Source organism: Austrofundulus limnaeus, unplaced genomic scaffold (genome assembly GCF_001266775.1).
Source record: "Austrofundulus limnaeus strain Quisiro unplaced genomic scaffold, Austrofundulus_limnaeus-1.0 Scaffold623, whole genome shotgun sequence".
Taxonomy (NCBI): Eukaryota; Metazoa; Chordata; class Actinopteri; order Cyprinodontiformes; family Rivulidae; genus Austrofundulus; species Austrofundulus limnaeus.
Window position 1 is genome coordinate 40744 of NW_013953025.1, and position 25225 is coordinate 65968.

General features: G+C 41.1%; 2 protein-coding genes across 3 annotated transcripts in view; both read left to right on the plus strand.

The window, feature by feature from the left end:
• Positions 1-3185, plus strand: part of eml3 (EMAP like 3) — a gene marked incomplete in the record, with an annotated part of 43050 nt that extends 39865 nt beyond the window's left edge. For both annotated transcript variants that reach the window (XM_014027205.1, XM_014027207.1), the window contains 3 exon segments: positions 490-588; positions 702-832; positions 2473-3185. In XM_014027205.1, the coding sequence (XP_013882659.1) occupies positions 490-588; positions 702-832; positions 2473-2679 (437 nt within the window).
• Positions 3186-6950: 3765 nt separating this feature from the next.
• mta2 (metastasis associated 1 family, member 2) overlaps positions 6951-25225 on the plus strand; it is a gene marked incomplete in the record, with an annotated part of 44269 nt that continues 25994 nt past the window's right edge. The window contains 3 exon segments of the mRNA XM_014027208.1: positions 6951-7040; positions 7200-7370; positions 17467-17534. Of these exon segments, the coding sequence (XP_013882662.1) occupies positions 7343-7370; positions 17467-17534 (96 nt within the window).

The window sequence follows — 25225 nt, forward strand, 5'->3', positions numbered from 1 at the left end:
GTCTTGGAGGAGAGACGAAACGTTTCATTAAAGAAGAACCCGTCCAGAGGACCTATACAATTTTTTTTCCTTTTAATATACTGAAGAATTGAAAAATCAAACAAAATCTGATATTTATATGCAATTCTATGCAGAAATCCTTTACATTGACAGCCCGCCCCTCACAATATGGCGTAGCACTCGTACCACATCTTCTGAAGTGGGCATGTCATAAGCTGCTTATTTCGAGTGGTTATAAACAAATTTGATGTAATGAATGTGGTTTTATGGTATATACCAGCGTGTCCTGTTATGTAGATTATCTATGAGAGGCCCACAAAACTCAGTGTGCCTGTCAATGAGCTTGTGTAAAATAAAATGAGATTCTAAATTGTAAATAAATGTGACAGCACACATGAACAAGAGTTCAATCCCTTTCACAAATCTGGTACATCTTGTTTTTATATTGTTGACAGTATGATGAACTGTTCCTTCTTGACRTTTGAACAGGGGAGATTGGAGATGGCTGTAAGCTGCTGAGGAACCGTTTTGAAAGCAGAGACAGAGAATGGGCCTCCTACACTTGTGTGTTGGGCTTCCACGTCATGGGTGAGGAGCACCAAGCATGGTTCCCTGCATGTGTTGTCTCTTTGACCGTTAGCAGACACTTCACGGTGCTGTTGGATCAGGTCAGATTGAYGGCTGGTTCTGGTGATTTTTAGGCGTGTGGTTGGAGGGTTCTGATGGGACAGACATCAACGCTCTGTGCCGCTCCCACAATGAGAGGCTTGTAGCTGTGGCTGATGACTTCTGTAAGGTCCACCTCTTCCAGTACCCCTGTCCTAAACTCAAGGTAATCATTTCTTTARTCCACACTCAGTTCAGAAACAGCTCTAGTTAGTGCCCGAGGTTTTCATTGCAGGTACATATGGCTGCATGATAATCATATTTATTAAAGACTAAATATATTGTTCTCCAGATCAGCCAGAATCCATTTTAACAGCAAATCATTCCAAAGCCCAGATTTACTTCTGACTTCAGTAATATTTACACTCAGCACACCTCCTGTTACTGACATTTAACAGACAGAAGGTTAGAGTTTTTCCATCCAAATATCAGATGAAGTCAACACAACACACCCCACTGCTGTGGAGCATCAAATGTTACACCAACARCACATCTTCTGTAACAAAAACAGACAAAAGTTTTACTTTACACAATTATCATCATACAATCAATCCCAAATTACAGCAATAAAACTTTCAAATAAAATCTGTATAATCAATTATCATTAATTAGTTCCCACCTTCTGTCAGATTATTGTTATGTATATAAATGATTATATTATCTGCATATATGAACAGTCATGGTCCAAGGTTGGATCCTTGTGGAGCACCTGTTGACAGTTTAAGAAAGTTGTGATTAAAAGTGTCAAATGTTTTATTAAAGTGAAGAAAAAACAGCTTCAACAACACCACCTGCATCTAATAAGAGTTTAATGTTGTCAACAAGGTGTCAGCTGGATGTTTTAGACTGTTTCTAAAACCAAACTGAACTAGACATGGGTTTTTACGATGTAAAAACAAGTGTGCATTGCCATGTAGCATGTCATTGCAGCATAGCTTTGCCTGCAGCATTGGACTTGCAGAACGAGCTTTGTCCAGGATCAAATATGTTTTCTAAACTGTCACGTCAGCAGGTGTTTTTAATTAAGGTAATTGTGTGACAATATGAAATTTGAAGAGATTTTTTGTTAAAGTTGCAGTAACTGGGTTTGAACCCTGATCTCCCGCATGAAAGCCCACAGTGCTCATCATGAGACTATAGGAGATGTGGCAGAGGACAATCCCAGGGATTGGATTGTATGTATACAGAAAAAGTTTACCTTGCCAATGCAATTATTGACACTTAAGTGCAATATATTACAACAATAGGACAACATAAAGACAGTATTACAGTAAAATATCAAAGTACAATCATTAATATTGTAATCACTGAACTACTGAGTTTAAATATTATAAAACTATGGTGCAGTACCATATTGTGTAGAGGCAGCAGGGGGCAGTATTGGACCAATACAAGGCTCCATTGACTGTCATTATAATTTATTAAACATTAATATTTCAAAAACTATAAGTTTTACAGGCACCAAAAGGCATAGCCATCATTTGACACAGGGGCTTTACAGATATAAATTACAATGGCAGCTCTAGGACAAAGTATGCAGGAGGAGAAGCATGGCAAAGTTGAGATGACTTGGATGGTAAACGAATCACAATAGTGCACACTGATGAGCTRTAAAGAAAGTGAGCCAGTATTGAAGTCACCTGTGGTTTGATTAGCTGCTAGTTGCTCAACAATCTAAGACCCTGCAGGTAGAACAGGTTGTTGTTATAGACAGGTAGGATTTACACTTCTGGTTCTGGGATTACTTAACGATGAACCGTCCTCTTTAAGCGTGACTGAGTCTACATCATGCCTTTTCGTCTCCAGGCACCAAACCACAAGTACGAGGGTCACGGCAGCCATGTCACCAACGTCYGCTTCACCCACAACGACTCCCACCTCCTCTCCATGGGGGGGAAGGACACCTGCATCCTTCAGTGGAGGGTGACCAGTGGAGGAGCGGGGGACGGCAGGGAGAGAATGGCCTCGCTCTCGTCCACTTCCACCAGCTCCCCTGAGCCTGTGGCCAGCTAGCTGTGGGCAGTGTCTGGTACAGTGATTATAGGGGGTTGCTGGTTCAGCTGCTGAGGCAGAGGCCTGTTACAGGCTGACAGTGTTGTCTCTAACAGGAGAGCAAACACACATTACTGTCACACAGGAGCACTGTGGACCGTGGTGGACCTGTCTCTGATGTCCTCCGTCTCTGGTGAGGAACAGGAGGAGCATCACGTTCAGCTGTGGACAACATGACTGTTGTTGTTTCACCTAACCTAACCCTGACGTGGTTCCTCTTCACATCTTCTTGCATACTTTTATGCTTTATTAGTAAAAGTTAGGATCTTTGTGCATACATTAAAAGACTGTGACAACTCCTCAAAATAAACTGAGAATTTTTTACTAATTCAGTTTTGTAACAATAGATCTGTTTACTGCAAATTATGACTTTTTTTCTAAAGACTGTTAACTAGTTGGTATGTTTTGTACTTGTCAATATTACATTTTAATAAAAGATGCAGCGTTCCTGGAAGGAATGGATATCGTCTGCTGCCTTTTATTTCAGTCTTATATGAGACAATCATGTTTTAAATAATGCTGTGTGATCTATGTCAGTGATTCCCAACCAGGGGTATGTGAGCATATTACAGAGGGTACATGGAAATACTTCCCAGGTGTGTAAAAAATATGTAAAAATAGGACTGAGTTATGTAGTTCCCTTGGATTTCTGCAATGCAGAAATTGCTGATGGGATCACAGAATTAAAACAAATTGTAATCCTGTATAAAATGTGGAATATCTTGGAATTTGCTCATTTGGGTGAGTTTCTGACATACAGTATTTTGGACGCTGCTGTTTTCTGCACCTGCCATTACCTGGTTTATTTAATTAATTACTTATTCACTTTCAAGGCAACGTTTTCATCTTTATGTTTCGTTAGAGTTGAAAAGAATAAAATGCCTGAGAATTAAACATTCTAGGGGGTTAAATAAATAATTTTAATTTAATAATCAGCTGTAGTACATTATAGTTTTGGAGAATCATCGTTACATTTGACAGAGGGGGCACTAGTGTTATGACAACATGGCTCATGGGGTACACAAGTCTAAAAAGGTTGGGAACCACTGATCTGTCATGCAAAATATCACACTTACTGTATGTGTTGTGAATGAATCTCAGCTGCTACCACATCAAACCTGAACTCCACATCTGTAAAATCTACTGAATTATTTCAGTGTTTGTGTTTAAGACAATTGACTGCTGCAGTCAGCTTGAGATGGATTGACTCCAAAGGTTCATCAGTAGCAGATGTGCTGTCAGCTATGACTTAATGAAAGTTATTAAACTCTGTCCAGTGGTTGGAAATATTTAGAGCTAAAGGTCAGGTAAGATTCTTGGTCAAGACCATGCCAACGTTTCTAAAACTGACTGAAATACAAGCATTTTTGTCTTTTCTAAGCTCACTTGGTTGTGTCAGTTATCCTGAATCAAGATGACTTCAGACGTTAATGAGTTGTTTATGTATATCCAGTGATTCCTTTCTGAGAGTTTCATTAAAATCTGTCTAACAGACACACATGCAGACACAGCCGTCCATGCTGAGAGCAGCAGGTGTGCTGTGTGTGGACGGCCAGCAGGGGGCAGTGGTGCACAGTGACCTGAGTGCTGCTGCTGCTGCACTAGTTTCATTTTTAAACCAGCTTTTGTCTGCAGTGTATGTGAGAGCATGAGTGTCAGCTACTACCAGAGCAGATTTAACTAAAGTGTCTGAAGCTGAGCCAGTGTGTGCTGGCTGCTGCATGATCATTTGAAATGGGGCTGTCTCTGTTAGCTGATCACAGCTGGGATGACTACTGTTTGACTTTGCTTCAAATTCATCAGGTGGTTCATGAGATATTTTGCTGACAGGAAAACAGAGTGAAATGGTGAATGGTCAAAGATGAAACAAAGACAGTCTGTTAGAGCTCAGAGTATTGATCAGCCTCAGCTACTACCACTCTAAATGTTGTCAATTACTAAAACTGATTAAAGACATTTTTATTTTTTTATTTGTGTAGTTGACTCTAAAATTAACATACAGTGATTTCTTACTGCAAGTTTAATTAAAATCTGTCCAGTTCATGAGATATTTGACTAACAAAGTAAACCTTACCTTTTTCAGAATACACATGAGCTGTTAGAACAGTGGTCCCCAAACTACGGCCCGCGGGCCACATCCGGCCTGCCTCCCCATTTGGTCTGGCCCCCAGAACAATACCAGAGAGCATTTAGGTTTCTTTTTTTCATATATGTGTATTTATATTTGATTATAAAGTTGGACTTTTGCAATAAAATGTTCCTTAGTTATGAACTATTTTCATTATTAACTATTATTAGTTAGTAACTATTTCATACATAAACACATATAACGTGACATTCTGTTCCCCCCTTCTGTGGTCTGTGCCCCTATCTGGCAACCCCCAGAAAAAAAHCCTAAACCCGCCCCTCTCAAAGAGAGAACGGAATAATGGTGAAAAGATTAGGTAAGAGAAAAACTGATCCAGAATGCAGGGCATTTAAGCTGCAGTGGACAAATGATTATTTTTTGTTCATCTGTCAAGAGGCGGTGGCGGTATTCAAAGAATACAATCTGCGGCGACACTATGAATCCCGTCACAAAGACAAGTATGATGGCTTGCAAGGCCAAATGCGAGCAAACAAACTTTCAAAGCTAAAAAGTGGACTGTTAGCTCAGCAGAATACATACTGTGAAGAACCCAGAGAGGGTTATTTGATTGTGCTTTCTGGAAAACAATACATTTTTACATTTAGGCACTCCTGCAATAGTCACACTTTTTCTGTTACAAACTGACTCCGGCCCCCCACCAGAGAAGGGAAAAGTTCTGTGGCCCTTACAGGGAAAAGTTTGGGGACCCCTGTGTTAGAATATTAAAATCATTTATTCTTTAAAACACTCTGAAATGATATTCAGAGTTTCTCAGAAAAAGGTGAGAAACAATGTCACGTATCCTGTTTGTTTTTATTAAACAATAATAAACCTGGTGAATTTCACATTTTATTTGTTTATAAAAACAGCCTTTTGATAAAGTTAGAACYATGAGCTGACACTGACGTGAACTCAACCGATGAAGATGATGAAAGGCAGAGTTGTGAAGTAAGTACAAATATTTTATTACTGTACTTAAGTAGAATTATTGGATATCTGTACTTTACTTGAGTAATCATTTTTCAGCCTACTTTTTACTTTTACTCCTTATATTTTATACAATTATCTGTACTTTCTACTTACAGTTTTAAAAAGTTAAGTTTAGCTTTGCTTTTTGTGTGTTTCAGTTGTTTTGATTTTTGTTGTAGTTTACTTTCATTTTGAACACACTGTATTCTGGGGATAAAAAGGAGCATATATTAGATTTATTCTTCTTCTGCTGCCTTTTTGATTTTATTTTGATTGCATGTTTTTGTTCTTTGTTGTGTATTTAATTGTTACAAAAGAAATTAATAAATTTCTAAATAAATGAAAAATAAAAAGGCAAGAAGTAGAATGTCGTTACTTTTATTTCATTTTTGCTTGTTTTCATTCCAGCTTATTATTGTAAAAAAATAAATACTATCCATATAAAGAGTGCTTTTTTAGATGGAGTGAATTTAACTGTGGTTGAATGAGAAGTATAAATATATAAAACTCTGATTGTACTAGTTTGTACNGGTTGAATGAGATGTATATAAAATTCTGATACTGTATTTAAAAGTAGAGGAGGTATTTGTATTTCATGAATTATATTATTGCATTTGGCTGCAGCCCTCAGATAGATTTTCATTTTGGGGAAAAGGTTTGTGCAGCCTTGATATTTGTATATAAACTGAAACAGCTAGACTRGTGCATCCTAAATTTAACATTAATTAATTATTTTTAATACAACAGTCATTTCTGCTGTTTTGGGGARGTCACCTCCTAATAAATGTCMTTACAGAAAATCTAACTGCTCATTTTAAATCAATACTTTTACTTTTAATACTTAAGYACAAAAAATGTCAGATACTTTAAGACTTTTACTCAAGTAATATTCCTAAAGGAGACTTTAACTTTTACCAAAGTAATGTTTTGGTAAGATACTGTACTTTTACTCAAGTAATACTCAGAGTTTTACCAAAGTAATTTTCGGTAAGATACTTGTAGTTATACTGTCACTCTGTGGTACTTTCTCCCAGACTGATGAAGATTAGGTTCTGAGTGTCTGAGGAAAAGTTCACCGGAGATTATCGACAATTGCCGAAGATGACGATCGGCGMTCACACGAAGAGAAACTGCGCGCGCGCGTGTGTGTGTGTGYGCGCTGAACTGAGCGGAGGTGAAGAAGAGGAGGATGAAGCTTGGAGCGGAGGATGGGAGGAAGAGTGGAGTAAGAGACAGGCTAGCTGTGTGTGAATGAGTGAGTGAGGAAGAGGAGAAGAAGGTCGTCCGAGGGGCCGGAAAAGAATAAAAGGATTACATTATTTGACGGCACGAGCTCCTGGATATCACTAACGGAAACTTTTAACTTTTTTTTTACCCGCCACAGCAGCTCGGCTCGTGCCCGAAGCCGGCTTTGTTTCGCGGCGGGGGTGTCCAAGATAAATGAAGGAATAAAACAGATCGCGGTCGATATCATTTTACCCGCGCGGGAATAAGCCTGGGACCGGTTTAGATAAAGGTTACGGGAGGATGGCGGCCAACATGTACCGAGTGGGAGGTAAGAAATGCTTTATATATCTTTGTGACCCCCCTCCCCACCTCCCCGTACATGTACACACGCTCGCGCACACACAATCTGATTGTTCGTCTCCTGCACGAACGTGGCTAGCTAGCCGCTAGCTGTCTGAGGTTAGCCGCTAACTAGCTAGCTGTCCAAGCGGCACGGTGCCGTGTGCGTCAAGTTTAGTTTCTTTCAACGTCACAGTCTTTAAACTGCATTTTGACCAAGTAAATTAACAAACCCTTTGACTTAATGCACCCACAGCTGATTCTACGTGTTGCTCGAACAAAATGAAGCTGTTTGTATTTTTTTATTCAACTTTAACAAGTCGATATATCACCTCAACAGAAACAGGCTGTTTTCCAGGCTGCGGAACCGCTTCTGAAAGTTTAAAAATAAAATGAAACTGGTGCCACAAAGTGGATATTGTGCCTCACATGTTTCACTTGGAGTTGCGGCTGATAAAAGCCTCGGTGTTTTCGGTGAGGTGCAGATAAACAGCCTGTGGGTTTGCTTTTCGAGGGAACTCTGCTGTTAGCATTAGCTGCTGAGCTGTAAAGTAGCGAAGCTAGCTCTGTTAGCTTCGCCGGGGGCTTGATTTCATGATCCCCCCCGCTGTATCATTTCAGCTGTCACATTATTATCGCTGCTGACTTTAAAGATAAATGTAGCTCGTCACGTGACGCGCCTGAAGATATAAGTTTGTTCACATTTAAAATAAATAAACCTCTGAGTTTTGTCTCGTCTCGTACAACGTGAAATTAGAAATAACGCGAGAAATAAACTTACAGCGTTGTATTGTTTTACATTAATAACACAAGCCTGTGTTGAGGAGTTTTAGCTTTCAGCCTATATCATTTGATTTTATAGCTTGAAATGAATTGGATTAAAAACATTAAGTGGATTCATGTGAGACCAAACTTGAATCAGTTTTAGCTCSTAATGCTGACCCCAGTGTTACAGGTTAGTTGTTAAAGTGTTTCATGCTGGTTGCAGCTGATCTCAGTATTCAGAGCTCTGCAGAGTATTTAGGTCATGATGATTAAATGCTGCTCTGCACTACAATATGCTGTATAATCACTCATTATTGTATTCTGCTTGCTTTTCTTTTGATGCTGCATTTTACTGGGCATATTCTTTTGTAAACTTTTTTTTGTAATTAGTGTATATTTTTGTATTTTACAAAATCAAAATATATTGACTTGATGTTAGGGTTGTGCATAATCGTATCGTGTGCAATTAATCATCAGAAAAACATTAATCGATTACTTTTTGGCACTTGACAATTAATATGATTAATGCCACCAGGCAGACTGACTGGATATTTCCCTGGTTGGTCCGCTTGGTGCTCCTCTCCGCTTCAAATATGATGAACATTTAAAAAAAAAATTTCTGTAATTTTATTTATCAACACAATTTAAAATTTGATGTACAGCCTGAAGTCTGTAATTTTGACACAATTTGGAACAGATTTTTATGAAGAGCAAATATTTTCCACTAAATTGGTCATGTGACTATACATAAGGGTGTCCAGGGACTCCAGGGGATTAATCGTCAAATTAATCGTTATCGGCTAAATACCACAATTAATCGTGATTAATTTTTTTTGCCAATATCGCCCAACCCTACTTGATGTGCAAGTTGCCTATTTAAATAAAAGTTTAGTCATTGATGTGGGGTTCTGAGTAAAGGTTATAAATAATATCTTACCTGTTATGGATGTGTGTCTAACAAGACTGAGGAGCTAATGGCTAGTCTGAATGCAGCAAAGCCTCCCTCATCAAACAGTCTCCATAATTTATCACTTTATAAACCGTAACATACACTACTCACCAAAATGACAGGAAATTTGGCTTTCAGGTCAAATGTCAGGATGAATYTAACATGAAGTAAAACCTTTTCCAGGTGAACTTAGTCTGACCTTCTGTAAACGGTTAGTGGACATGTCCAAGTCTTCATTGTTTCAGTAGTTTCTGCACAACACACACTTTTATATATAAATAGCTTAAGGGTAACATTCACAAGTGTTTGATCCATGACTGGATCAATAAATTTCCTGTTTCAATTAGAATGTGTTTTTAAACACACGTTTTGACTTCATGAGACCAGAAAAACAAAACCTTTATCAACAAAACCAAATATCCTGAACTTCTATTGAGCAGTTTTGTTTTGTTTTGTTTTCATCTTTCTGAATTTTCTGTTTTATTGTGTAACTTTTGTCACATGTCCTTTGATGGATAAATACATTTTCAGGAATTATATGAGAAATTTGTTTAATGAATTTTGACAATGCCCAGTTGTAAAATATTTCATTACTTTTCCAGAGCTTTGTATTGCTAATAAATTAGTGATATGATACAAATCACAACACATCAGTTACAATATGATATATCACTGTATCTTGTCCTGCTGTTAATAAGCTGATATTTTGAATTTTCAAAAGATTCTAATTAGTGCTGGGCGGTATACCGGTTCGTACCGAATACCGTTTTTTATTTTTGTTATGATATAAATTTTCTGAATACCGACATACCGGTTTAAATAGCCTGAACACGTTCGGAACGCTTCATCGTGGCCGCCAGTGAACTGTTTCCCGGGGGACACTTTTCTTTGCAGCACTGCTATGTGCGTTAGCATGCTAATGTTATTGTTGAGCAGCTTGTTGCAGCGGCGGGTGCCAATTCAGCTGCTTCTATTGACTGACATAAAAAAAATCCCATTTTCGCCATCGCTGAATGTAGTAAACACCTCTTCAGTGACGTGCATGGTTAGATTTAACACGGTTAGTTAATATGGAGACGTTATGCTGATGGAGACTTAACGTGGTTCTATTTTGAAAAACCCAGGGGAAGTAGTTTTGTAGTGGAGTTGAGTTGACTTGTGTGCAGGGTGAGTTGTCTTGTTAATCTTTATTAAATAACATAAAACAACAGACCCGATCATAATCTTTTCTTAACCCTCCTCCTTCATGACTGGACCAAAATGCATGACTACTGTCTCCAACCACCAGTCAGRGAAAAGACACAAAGAGGAGGGAAACAGTGACACAGACAGACGTACAGTAAAAAAAAAGGTTAATAAGCAATGTTTGTATATTTTATTATCAGCTGACCTTTGATGAAAAGAAAAATACGTGATAAACCATGAAACCGGTGTAAATGTGTAAAATACCGTTATATAAAACTTTGGTCATACCGCCCAGCAMTAATTCTAATTTTAAAAGCTCATTATAAAATGTACAGCATGCATTACATTAATAAAATCTGATTAAATTTAGTTTTTTGCTATGCAGTCAGAAGAACACTTGTATTTCACATTTCTTCTTACATCTATTCATTAAGCCTTAATTAAAAAGAGATTTTGAGAATTTAAACAGTATCAGGAAATGAAGTATATTTCAGTGTATCAATATTTTTGTACACTGCTATGGTTTTCATGTGAAAACAAAAAACTATTTTTTAAAGAAGAGCTTCACAGATGAACCTAAATGTAGGGATGCTCCGATACGAACATTTATTGGTGTTATAGTTGATAACTGATATTACACAAACACACAAATTATTTATGTACAAATTATCCACACAAACACGTGTCTTTTTTCAGTACGGTAAACCAACGACCAGACCGCAGACATGACTCTGTACTTCAGTGATTCCTGCACAGCATCACTATCACGATCAAACACCACTCAACCAAACACCTCCCCTCCACAAACACAAACAACAACAAGTGGGAAATCAATATCAGATGTTGACATCAGCCCAGTTTGTCTTATCGGACCGATACTATAAAATGACCAACATCGGCCAATACTGATGTTGATGCTGACATGTGGTGCRTCCCCACTAAATTTCATTATTGTTACTATAAATATGACTCAGATGATGAAGAGCAGGTGTAGTTATTTCTCTTTTCTCTTGTCTCTGATGTTGAGTGGATCATTTCTCTCATGTGGGGGAGTTTATTGAAGTGCTGAGTTAACGTTATCTTTGTTTCCTCTTGTCTTGGTGATGATGTCATCTGTTTGGGTTTTCACATTTTGCTGTCCCTGTACTGTTAAATACACAAAAAAGTTGTTTTCCCAAGTTCTACACACTGTTTAGCTAATGTTGTATAAGGAGTGTTCTTAGTGTTAAATATTGTCACTTAAATGTCTGATGACCCCCCCCCCCCCCCCCCCCCCCCCCCCCCCCCACACACACACACACACACACTTCACCTCCTGCTATGACAGACAGACGGGGGTCCACAGAGGCTTGTTGTCTGAATGTTGGGTAGCTGAACAGTTGTTTTATAGCTGACTGTGGCCTGGGTCCACTTCTTGTGGCTGTCGTCGTACTCTTATTTTATTTTATTTTATTTTTGTTTTTTGTGGTTGTTTTCACTCTGCTGTTGCACACCTTGCAGATCACCCAGATATTAATCAGTGACGCTCTGATGATTAATCTCACTTGATACAATTTGGCACAAGCCTATGTTGTTTACAGTAAACACCTGCACTGTTGCAGTTCAAAGTTCACAAATCTTTTCTCAATAACTGTTAGTGAGAATCACAAGTATCCTCACCATTTTTAATTTTGTAAGTATTTATTTTGTGGCAATACATGATTCTCACATGAGGAGCTGCAAACTGTCGTCCTTGCTGAGTCCAGCTGAACCAGTTTGGATTGAACTGCTTTGTTGCTCAGATCAGATTGTATCTGGTTGAAGAGCAGCATCAGATAATTCAATAATCAACATTTTTAGCCCCCCTCCTCGTCTGTGCACATGAAACACACAAACCTCACCTTACAGTGTCCCCCTCTGACGACACACCTCACTGTGGTCCAAACCATCACTTTACAGCCACTGTGTGAGAGTTCACTTCCCATCTAGCAGCGCTGCCTGGCATCTTCAGTGGATTCATGAACCTGTTTAGATCCTGTTGATTGGCCACAGTAAAGATTGATAAAACACTAATGTTTCCAGTGTAAACTGGGTCTTTATCTTCATTACACAACTTCATCGTACCACACTGATTCATCATCGTCAGTGTGATCTGTGCCAAACACTATCTGGATTTGTATTTCCAACATGAATGAAGGTAATGGTACTGGACTCTGTGAGCTGGTACTGGACTCTGAGCTGGTACTGATCTGGACTCTGGGAGCTGGTACTGGACTCTGGGAGCTGGTACTGGACTCTGGGAGCTGGTGCTGGACTCTGAGAGCTGGTGCTGGACTCTGAGAGCTGGTGCTGGACTCTGAGAGCTGGTGCTGGACTCTGAGAGCTGGTACTGGTCTGGACTCTGTGAGCTGGTACTGGACTCTGAGAGCTGGTACTCATCTGGACTCTGGGAGCTGGTACTGATCTGGACTCTGGGAGCTGGTACTGGACTCTGAGCTCCGGTCTTGTAACGCCACCACTATGCTGTTGAGTTTTAGGCAGCACAGTGGATCAGTGGTTAGCAGTGATGCCTCACAGCGAGAAGGTCTTGGGTTTGATCCCTGGTTCAGACCTGGGGTCTTTCTGTGTGGAGTTTGCATGTTCTCCTTGTGTTTYTGTGGGTTTTCTCCTGGTACTCCGGTCTCCTCCACCCCTAAAAACATGTACAATAGGTTGCCTTCAGGCCCAGGCCTCCATTGAAAAAGAGATCTGAGATCTCAACAGGACTTACCTGGATAAATAACGGTAAATAAAATAAAARATGAAAGTTTAGGCTGAAGGACAGAGTGCCTTATTCAGAAGACAAAGTGAAGTGGTGGTAAATCAAAGTTAGTCATGTTTTTGAGTTTAACTATAGTTATTTTCCACTTCACAACATACGCGCAGTGTAAGACCGTTATCTTATACAGAGATTAGTCCAACACTTCTTTGATCTTTTCTTTTTCACCCTAAAGCACGGCTCATCCTGCACCACACCAGCTGGCACTTTGTCTTTGCTTGTCATTTGTCTTAACGTACTTGTAGATGTCACCTTTTCCCAGCAGAAGAGATGGGACCAGCAGCAGACAGGTGTCCATGATTGTAGCTGGGAGTAAGGAGCTTTGATCTTTCATTAGAATAAAAAGGATCTGTGTCCAGCCTGCAGTTGTGTTTGTTTAGTTTTTTGTCAGGCACATGGAAGTGCACGTCCTCTGCTCCTTCATCCAGTGTTATGTAATCTGGAGATGCTGTGTTTCTTCACTATTAACAGTGCAGGGATGCTTTCCTCCAGTGTGTTTACCAGAGGAAGAACCCTGTCTCTTCTCTCTCATCCTATGCTCGTGGTGATGCATCAGGACCTGGCTGAGACCCTCCAGAGGCTCTCTGTCCCTGTCTGTCTGTGGGTGGACCACATGGAGGTTTTTCTCAGGAACAGCCTCAAAGAGCCACTCTCTGTTAGTATCAGAGTGATGAATAATTCTGAGGAATAAAAAGACATTTCATGAGCTGCTGTTTAGTTTGAGTCTTATCTGAACACATCTCTGAATGAGGTGGTTAACCAGATATTTGCAGCCTCTACTTTCATGTCTCTTTGAATGTGCAGAAGAAACTGTTTTATTTGTTTTCCCTGAGGCATAAATGGACTGTACTTATATATATCACCTTTCTACCCAAGCAGGACACCCAAAGCTCTTCACACTACAATCTGTGTCCTCATTTATCCATTCACACAGCACTCTATTAGGTCTCTACAAAGCTAACATGTACAATCATCTATGGAGACTAATCAGTGCCAATCACATTCATACACTGATGAGACACACATCAGAGGTGRAGTGTCTTGCCCAAGGACACAACAACTGAGACAGCTGGACGGGGGATCAAACCGGTGACCTTCCGGTTCCAGGACGACTCCCCTGACCACTCTGTCACAGCTGCTTGACAAGATTATGTGAGTCCTTTTACCAAGAGCTTGGTTAAGCTTAGATTATACTTTAGTAAGACGTGAGACAGCGGGTTGGAGATTGGGTTATTTTGGACGTCTTTTCCTGAGTGAGTATAAACGAGCTGGAGATGCAGCAGACTATAATTTATCATAGATCCTCATTTTAAACAAAAGAAGCTGCAGAAGGCAGAGCTGATCAGAGTCCTGCTCCTCAGCGCAGCTGGAGCGGGGCTGTGTTCCTCAGGAACAAACACACCCACGAATTTCTGACCAATCACACGCTCCGAGCCACAAGGTGTCTCACAGTTCTGACTGGGAGCAATCCACAAGACGGTTGTCACTCGGGGATAGCAGCGGGAGAGCAGACGGACATTGTGCATTATAGTTGACTTGAAGGGTCGGGCGTGAGGGGGCATACACCAATAATGATGCAGTCGCTCCTTCTCCGCCCCTGCGTGTTGGCCCTGTGCAGTCCTGGCAGGTGACAGGTGACAATTAATCCCTTGGAGTCCCTGGACCTCCATATGTCCTAGTCACTTGACCAATTTAGTGGGAAAGATTTGCTGTTCATAAAAATCTGTTCCAAATTGTGTCAAAATTACAGACTTCAGGCTGTACATCAAATTTTAAACTGTGTTGATAAATAAATTACAGAACTTTTTTTAAATGTTCGTCGTATTTGAAGCAACGAGGAGTGGACTCTGCCTGGTGGCATTAATCATATTAATCATCAAGTGCCAAAAAATAATCGATTAATGTTTTTCTGACGATTAATTGCACACAATAGGGTTATGCCCAACCCTAATGTGAATAAAGAAATATTAGACATAATACTGGCTTTTTACCAAATCAGAATCTGTTAAATAATATTTGAACCTGTCCAGGGACTGCAGTGAAAGTTAGCATTTTTTGCATCTCTCTTTTTAAAAGTTTACTGAAATGTTCTACAATATCTGTGCAAAACAAGTAAACATGTCTATCACAATCTGTACTATTACAGTATTATTGCCCAATCCTAATTGAAATTTATAATAATTTGTTCCAAGGATTGTTTTACTGACTCAGTATCATTCACGTACTGAGGCTGTCCACAGTCTACAGTACTTGTCATTGATCAAATGTGAACTACGACTCGTAAGCAACAAAACCTGACTGCTGCTTCACTCTTGATGTCTTTAGATAGAAATCTGTGCCTTCAGCCTCTGGAGAAGAAGAGGAAAAGCTAGCTGTTAGCATATATTCCCTCTGTTGCTGCAGATGGTGAAATGATGAGTTCAGGTTCAGGTCTGAGACACAACAGAACCTCAATCTGATTACATTAAGATGGCTCCACCTGCATGGTCATGTGACGTAAGGTAAAGAAAGCTGTGACAAACCAAACAGCTGTGACGGAGTGTGTTTTGGAGCTGACAGTGGTAACAGAAAAGTTTGCTGAGGTCAGGTAGCTTCACTGTTTCAGCCAGCACTGAGACAAAGAACTTCTCTCAGTCGTGCATTTCATACCATAGTTAGTTCTGTCAAGTTATTTGAAGGAAATCAAGAACTGTAAAGCACTCTTATTTTGAAAGTTACAAGTTCAGCTTTGTCTCGTAATTCCAGAAACAAATACAGCAGAGGACCGAAAGAATGATGAGCTGTATTAATACTGAAACTAAAGTTAGCAAAACTGAAGACGAATGTCCTTAAACTAAACTGTCTTAGCATTTAGCCACAGAGAAACAGCTTTTTTGTAACTTCTGTTTGTGGACATATTTAATCAGGAATAAGGTGAAAACAGTCATGAAAAATTAAGTATAAACATTTCTTTTTCCAGACTATATTTCTGTTCTTTTTTAATTAGAAAGTTTTTCCAAATAAACTCATTTTTTAGGGTAATTATTGCATATGTATTTCATGTCTTTACGTTTTTAAGCCTTCGGTGAGTTTTTCTCACAGACAGGTGGACGTTCAGAGGTTCACACAGTAGTAAGATGTGGAAATGCTCTGGCTGGTGAGCTCAGGAGGTCTGACGTGATGCAAAAATATGCTGAGGGATACTTTCTATTTATAGCTCAATGAGAATACCAGCTGGAGCTTTTGGATTCCTGTTTTGTTTATATTTCAGTAGCACTCATTTTAAATGTTGTCTGCATGTGGAGACCTGTAAGATGTCAGGGATGAATGTTGGGGACATGTGTCTTCTCTTTGCTCTTCTTTCTCTGAAACCGTTCTGGAAGAGGCGTGTAAAACCTCTGCTGTTAGAAGACTACTGCCATCTCTTACAACTTATCTTAATTTGTTCTGATTCCAAAACAACACGAGAGGAAAACATATAATATGAACTACCAGCTGCACATGTTTAACCTCTGGATTATTGGATAGAGAAGCTGAATGTGGGTTGTCACAGGGTGAACACAAATCTGTAGAAACTAGTAAAATGTGKTTTTAAAGTTCTGTCGTTTGTAACAAACCTTATCTTTATTCAGTGTTTTATTCCTAGCAACAGAATATCAGTTTATTATAAGTCCAGCCTTTTTAAATGTTAGTTCATCATGTGAAAAGTAATGAATAAAAGATGGATTTTACTAAATATATTTAAAGTGCCTGTGACATGCCTATCCTTCAAATACGAAAAGTCAAAGAAATCGTCTTCATACTTAAGAAAATCGGCATAGTACACATGATTTTACCCGTTTTGTCCCATAACTGGGCTATTTTCTTTGAACTTGGCTCAGCCAAAGTGAAACAGGAAGTGACATCAAAGAGGAACTCATTAATAAACTTGCTGGTCACTATTAAAACAAAATTATTTAAACTTTAACTCTTCTTCATCTTTCTGATAGAGACTAAAAATAATCTAAAGAAACATCAGATTCTTCTCTACAGTCTGTGTTAGCTATTGTAGCAAAGCTCTGGTTTACATGCTGACATTCCCTTTTGACATCACTTCCTGTTTCTTCACATGCAAATATCTGAACAACTGTTCTTCTCAGCAGTGAGTGTGAAATTTGTTTTGCAATATGTTATCAATGCTATCTTTCCAAAAATGCATTCATGTTTATTACAAAAATTTGATATCACAGGCACTTTAAATATTAGCTGTTTAGCTTTTTATCTCTAAAGTTTGATTCCAACTTTCTAAGAAATGAGATTTGATTTGTGAGTATCTCCAATTTTGTCAAACTTCCTCTTTCATTGTAGAATTAGCACTTTTAATTTTCACAAGTGGATGAATTCAGTTTTTGTTGTTTTTATTTGTTCCAGACTATGTTTACTTTGAGAACTCCTCCAGCAACCCTTACCTGATACGAAGAATAGAAGAGCTCAACAAGGTTGGTAGTCTTCTCTTAGTTTTTTTTTTTTTTACTGTATAAATCCTGGTTCTGTGCTTTGCTGTGAACCATGATGGTCTCACGCCTCAGCAGGTTAAACTCCACGTTCTGTATGCAGCCTGCACCTTGTTAGGTAGATGTTATGGCAGTGGGGACTGGGACAGGAAGTACTTACATAACAGTGTCAGCATATGACACTGGGCTGTTTTTCAGCCAGAGGATTAAGATCATTTATGTAACTCTCTTTCACTGAAGAACTTGTAGAGCACTCAGAGCATCTTGCGTGGTGAAGATAGCAGAGCCCAGAAACACAGATCAACATCAGCACCAGTCATCCAGGCCCAGGATGGAGGAATATCTGAAGCTCTGAGCATAACTGAAACAAGTTCACCTCTTTGGTTCTTATGTTGTGGTTAAAATTTAACCTTGCTGCACAAACAGAAAAAACACACACACACACTGTGGCACAGATGACTAAATAATAATTACATTTCTTATGTTTATCTGTCACAGATTGTTACCTGGACTCCACAGAGCACCTTCACAATGAACAGGAACAAAGATTACATGTCAGATCTTCTCCTCCCACACAAATTGTCTGTAAATGAGTGGGCACAAATTCCCACAGAAACACTCAAAGGTCTTATGGCAATCCCCCCCCCCCAAAAGCGTGTTTCTTTGGGACTTTGTGTCCATCCACAGTGTGGGCAGTGCTGCTTTTATGTCACTGAGCTGATGGAGACTAGTTGGTGAACAGTACTGTTTCCCTGGTGGGCCATGGGGGTCCACTGTTTTGTCACTTCACTTTGAACATGTTCAAGAAATTTGTGCAACAATTCTTCTCTCAAAACTGCCTGAGTTTTAAACCCTTCTCTGTTTAGTTTCAGTAATCCTAGAGCACTGAACTGTATTACACCTGCACCCCAGCTCTCCTCATGTCAGGAAGCATCTGAGGCTACAAGCATGAACACTCAGGACCAACACTATACAACCCCTGGCAAAACGTATGGTATCACCAGTCTTGGATGAGCACTCATTCAGACATTTCATTCTGTAAAACAAACTCAGTGTTAAGGTTTGTATTTTGAGCTCTGAGTAAACACCGAACAACGTCAAAGTTTTAACAAGTTTATTGTTAGAAAATTTGGCTGGAAGGTTAGGACCRGACTCCGGGGTCGTCAGTTCTGGACACAGAAGCTTAGGGTTAGGTTGGGTCGTGAACACAATATTATTTGTGAAAAAGGAAGTCACCAACCTTTCCTGCTGAGATGAGATCCAGGATGAAACAACAGCTGATGTGTTTTGGTTCCGGGCTGTGTTTTGTCACGGAGAGCGAATGGATCGCTGGACTTACTCGTGGTCAGAAACGGGACAAGGGTCATACACCGGTGATCAGAGGACATTACCAGGTTAGAAGGAGATGACTGAGTTATTGGTCCAGAGATGCGTTCAGGGGTCGAGATCCAGGAGGTCCGATGTGGCGCGATTCCGTTCAGGGAGCAGGCGAGAGACAATAATCCAAGAGACAAAAAAAGGTCGTTACCGTGAGAGCAGATGGCAGGCGGGATCCAACAGGGGCTGAGACAGGAGACATGAGCAAGGTCAGGGACATGAGGCAAGAGCAGGACAAGGGACAAGAACGCTGGAAGATCATAGGTGAGGCTGATGATAATCTGGCAATGAGCTGGAGAGTGAGACTGGGTTAAATACTGCTGGAGACAGGTGAGTGAAATGAGCTTGATTAGAGTTTCTATGACGGGAGGGGTGAGAGCAATGAGCAGGAGCTGAATGTGAACTGAAAGGCTGGGAACAAGACTGAGGATGAACTGGAACAAGAAATAAAATAATAAAACTAAACTGGGGCAAGATCTGGGCAGACAGTGACAGAATCATAACAGGAACCCCCCCCCCCCCTCCGGCTCCTGACGGCCCTCTAGCTGGCGCTGGCTGACTGGGGTTGCTTCTATGGAAGTCCCTGATGAGGGCTTTATCAAGGACATGGCAAGTTGGTACCCACAATCTCTCTTCTGGACCATATCCCTCCCACAATCTCTCTTCTGGACCATATCCCTCCCAGTCGATGAGGTACTGGATGCCACGACCCCAACGACGAGACTTGAGGATGCGGCGAACCGTGTACGCCGGGCCACCATTGATGAGTCGGGCTGGAGGAGGGACAAAATCTGGACCGTTGGACAGGCTTGACCCGGGACACATGAAACGTGGGATGAACACGCATGGAGCCTGGGAGTCTGAGTCTGACAGTCGCCGGGTTGATCACCTTGGAGATAGGGAAGGGGCCCACGAAATGAGGAGCTAGCTTACGGCAGTCTACCCTCAGCGGTAAGTCCTTAGTGGAGAGCCACACTCAATCGCCCATCTGGTACTGGGGGGCAGAAGTCCTCCTGTTGGCAGTTCTGGTGGCCACGAGGGTAGACTTTACCAGTTCTTTCTTGGCGGCTCTCCAAGCTCTCTGACACCGAAGGGCTGCTTGATGGGCTTGAGGTAACCTGGGCTGCTCGTTCGTGGGCAGAAAACACAGACGGCTGGTATCCATAGACCACATAGAAGGGTGACAGCCTCGTGGAACTTGATGGCAGGCAGTTGAGTGCATGTTCGACCAGGGAGAGATTCATAGCCCACTTGGTGGCGTCGTTGCCGCACAGGATCCTTAGGCGGGTCTCCAGTTCTTGATTGGCTCTCTCCTTCTGACCGTCAGTCTGAGGGTGATATCCTGAAGAAAAACTCAGTGAGATGTCGAGCATGGCACAAAACTTTTTCCAAAAACCTGAGATAAACTGAGGGCCCCGGTCTGACACTATATTGCTTGGCAATCCATGAAACCTGAAAACATTGTCTATAAAGACCTGAGCCATTTCCTTGGCTGTGGGCAGACCGGGGAGAGCGACAAGGTGTACCATTTTAGAAAAACGATCCACAATCGTAAGGATCACAGTCTTACCCTCAGACTGCGGCAGACCAGTCACAAAATCCATAGAAATGTGTGACCAAGGGCGTGATGTATAGGGAGAGACCTGAGGAGACCCGCCAGTGGCCGTCGAGAGGATTTTGCCAGGGCACACTGAATACAAGATCCAATGAACTCTCTAACGTCCCTTTCTAGGGATCCCCACCAGAACTGAGACCTGAATATACTATTATTGTCTTGGTGATACCTGGATGGCAGTAAAGACGTGAAGAATGGCAAAATTCCAATACTTTACCAACTAGGTGGTCTGGAACGAAGAAATTGCCATCCGGGCATTCATTGGGAGGTGGGTGGTTCTGGTGGGCTGCCCTGACTTCTCTCTCGACTTGGTTTATGGCCAGGCGCACAGCATCTGGAAACACGAACCCTCCCTGGTCGCCTTTGGTTGTGTCAGACTCATGAACTCTCGACAGGGCATCCGGTTTAGTGTTCTTGGTCCCGGGTCTGTAGGATAAAACAAAGTTGAAACGACTGAAAAACAGAGCCCATCTGGCCTGTCGAGGATTTAATCTTTTAGCTGACTTGATACTCAAGGTTCTTGTGATCAGTCAAAACAAGAAAGGGCAGGCAAGCCTCATTACAAGGTTCCTTCTCAAGATTAGCTGCGGAAAGACATTTGGATGAACATTGTTCTGACCAACCCATAATCTCCTTGTTGATCCAGTTTATGTGGGGGTTGTGTTTCTCCAACCAGGTGGCTCCAAGGACGATGGGAAGGTTGGGCGATGTGATTACCAGAAAGTTATTTCCTCAGTGTGATTTCCTCCAATGGTCATTTTCACGGGCAGGGTCTTAGAGCTGGTGTGGTTGAGGTTGTGCCCATCCAGCGCCTGAATCTTATGGTTTCTCTCAGAATGACGAATCTGTAGTCCCAGAGAAAGAGCAAACTTGTGATCAATAAACTCKGTATCAGTCCCAGAGTCAATGAACACTTTAACAGCATGATTTTTACCTGACACATTTAAATCTGCTGACAATACAGGAAGGGAGTGGCTCACTTGAGCAGGACTAAAGACATGAGTCTTGGTTCTTTTAGCTTTTACAGGGCAATTAATGGCAATATGACCAACACCAGCACAGTATAAGCACAGACCTTCGTTCCTATGATGGGTCCTCTCCTCCAAAGAAATCTTCCACCTGCCRATCTGCATGGGTTCCACAGTAGTTTGTTCCACTGGGAAGGTAACGGCCTGGCTTCCTCTGACCTGTGTCAGTGTTTCTGGAAGGTAACAAATGAGTACCAGAGAAGTTTTTACCTAGTCAATTTTGCCTTCGCTCATGCAGCCTTAAATCGATGCGTGTCGCCAGGTCTTCCAATTCCTGTAAGGACTGGGGTGGATCTCAAGTCGCCAGTTCGTCCTTGATGCCCTCGTTCAATGCCTGCAAAACGGCGTCCTGCAGAGCCTCATCATTCCACCAGCTGTCCACTGCTAGGGTATGAAAATCAATAATAAACTCTCTGACCCTCTTGTTCCCCCTGTTTGAGTGTTAGCAGGCCTCTGGATGCTTCATGATGGGGAAGAACCGGACAAAAAACTCAGTAATTCTCTAGCAAAGTCTTGGTGTTTGTAACAAATGAGAGCGTCTCTCTACCACTCAGCAGTCCCCCATAACTTGGCTTTACCAGACAAAAGTGAAATTACATAAGCGACCTTGGAGCATTCAGAAGGGAATGATGAGGGTTGTAACTCAAATTGTTTCTCACATTGAGTGAGAAAAGCTCGACCCTGCTCGGAATCACCTTTGAATTTCTCGGGTGGGCACAAACGGGGCTCCATATATGAGGAAGGCTGAGGTCTTGAAACATTAGGTGATGCTGCTTGTCCTCCAGCAGGGGGAGCCGTAACATTACAAGACAATGATAAATTACTTAAAGTTGTGTTAATGTTACGAATACTTTTATCCAGATCATTTAAAGCTCCCTCAATACTTGCCTTCCAGGGTGTGCTTGGTTTAGCTCATAATGGCCAGATTATCTGTTAAGGTTTGTATTTTGAGCTCTGAATAAACACCAAACAGCGTCAAAGTTTTAACAAGTTTATTGTTAGAAAATTTGGCTGGAAGGTTAGGACCGGACTCCGGGGTCATCAGTTCTAGACACAGAAGCTTGGGGTTAGGTTGGGTCGTGAACACAATATTATTTATGAAAAAGAAAGTCACCAACCTTTCCTGCTGAGATGAGATCCAGGTTGAAACAACAGCTGATGTGTTTTGGTTCCAGGCTGTGTTTTGTCACGGAGAGCGAATGGATCGCTGGACTTACTTGTGGTCAGAAACGGGGCAAGGGTCATACACCGGTGATCAGAGGACGTTACCAGGTTAGAAGGAGATGACTGAGTCGTTAGTCCAGAGATGCGTTCAGGGGTCGAGATCCAGGAGGTCCGATGTGGCGCGGTTCCATTCAGGGAGCAGGCGAGTGACAATAATCCAAGAGACAAAATAAAGGTCGTTACCGTAAGAGCAGATGGCAGGTGGGATCTGATGGGCTGAGGTAGGAGATGTAAAACCAGGAGACATGAGCAAGTTCGGGGACATGAGGCAAGAGCAGGACAAGGGACAAGAATGCTGGAAGATCATAGGCGAGGCTGATGAAAATCTGGCAATGAGCTGGAGAGTGAGACTGAGTTAAATACTGCTGGAGACAGGTGAGTGAAATGAGCTTGATTAGAGTTTCTATGACGGGAGGGGTGAGAGCAGTGAGCAGGAGCTGGATGTGAACTGAAAGGCTGGGAACAAGACTACGAGGATGACCTGGAACAAGAAATAAAATAAAACTAAACTGGGGCAAGATCTGGGCAGACAGTGACAGAATCATAACACTCAGATCAAAAACATGATACAATAATAAGGTCATTCCAAAGTGCAACTTGTTGGCTTTCAGGAACACTCAAAGAAATGAAGAGAAAACATTTTGGAAGTCGGTGAATGTTACTTTTATTGACCAAGCACAGGGAAAAAATATGGAATCACTCAATTCAGAGGAAAGAAGTATGGAATCATGAAAAACAGATAAACAAAAGACCATTCAAAATACATCACTAGTATTTAGTTGCACCGCCTTTGGCTTTTAACAGCTTGCAGTCTCTGAGGCATGGACTTGATGAGTGACAAACAGTATTCTTCATCAATTTGGTGCCAACTCTCTTTGATAGCAGTTGCCAGATCAGCTTTGCAGGTCGGAGCCTTCATGTGGACCTTTTTTTCCAATTTCCACCACAGGTTTTCAATTGGGTTGAGATCTGGACTATTTGCAGGCCATGACATCGACTGAATGTGTCTTTCTCCAAGGAATGCCTTCACTGTTTGTGCCCAATGCCTTATGCCGGATGCATTGTCATCTTGGAAAATTATTTCATCACCTCCAAACATCTGTTTGATTGAAGGGATGAGAAAACTGTCCAAAATGTCAATGTAAACTTGTGCATTGATAGAAGAATGAACCACAGTCATCTCCCCAGTGCCTTTGCCTGACATGCAGCCCCATATTATCAAGGACTGTGGAAATTAAGTTGTTTTCTTCAGGCAGTCCTCTTCATAAATCTCACTGGAATGGCACCAAACAACAGTTCCAGCATCATCACCTTGTCCAATGCAGATTCTTGACTCATTACTGAAGATACCTTTCATCCAGTCATCCACAGTCCATGATTGCCTCTCCTTAGCCCATTGCAGTCTTGTTCTTTTTTGTTTAGGTGTCAATGATGGTTTTCTTTTAGCTTTCCTGTATTGAAATCCCATTTCCTTTAGAGGATTTCTTACGGTTCGGTCACATACATTGGCTCCAGCTTCCTCCCATTTATGCTTCATCTGTTTAGTTGTACTTTTTCAGTTTTCAATACAAATGGCCTTAAGTTGTTTGTCTTGACACTTTGATGTCTTTCTTGGTCTACCAGTACGCTTTGCTTTAACAACCATTCCATGCTGTTTGTATTTGGTCCATATCTTGGATACAGCTGACTATGAACAGCCCACATCTTTAGCAACCATGTGTGAAGAGTTACCTTCAAKAAGTTTCACAGTCCTCTATTTTGTTTCAGGAGACATTTCTCTTGTTGGAGCCATGGTTCTAACCACTCCACTTCGTCCAGCAGCCCTCCAAGGTGTCATGACTGCAGGTGTTTTTAACTGCAGACTAATGAGCAGATCTAATCTGAGGCAGGTGTCCATTTGGGGAAAGGAAAATGACTGGGTGTGTCCTTATTTTCTACCTCTGATTTGAGTGATTCCATATTTTTTTCCCTGTGCTTGGTCAATAAAAGTAACATTCACTGACTTCCACAATGTTTTCTCCTCATTTCTTTGAGTGTTCCTGAAAACCAACAAGTTGCATTTTGGATCGACCTTATCATTGTATCATGTTTTTGATCTGAGTTTGTTTTACAGAATGAAATGTCTGAATGAGTGCTCATCCAAGACCAGTGATTCCATACTTTTTGCCAGGGGTTGTACTGATGATAATTCATTATTATTTTACAATTGGTTCAAATCTGCCTGTCCTCATTTCTAAAGCGCTCTCCAGCTGATTAAATCATAAGCTTTGGGGTTACTGCCAGGGTGGGTGTGATATGGTTGGAAGTGGGCAACAGAATAATGTGCACATCCTAGAATACAGTTCTGTTAGCTGTGTGATTTTCAAACATTGGGCCTCATGCAAGAACATGTTCATATTCTTATCCTAAATTTCTCTTACTTTTGTTCGTAC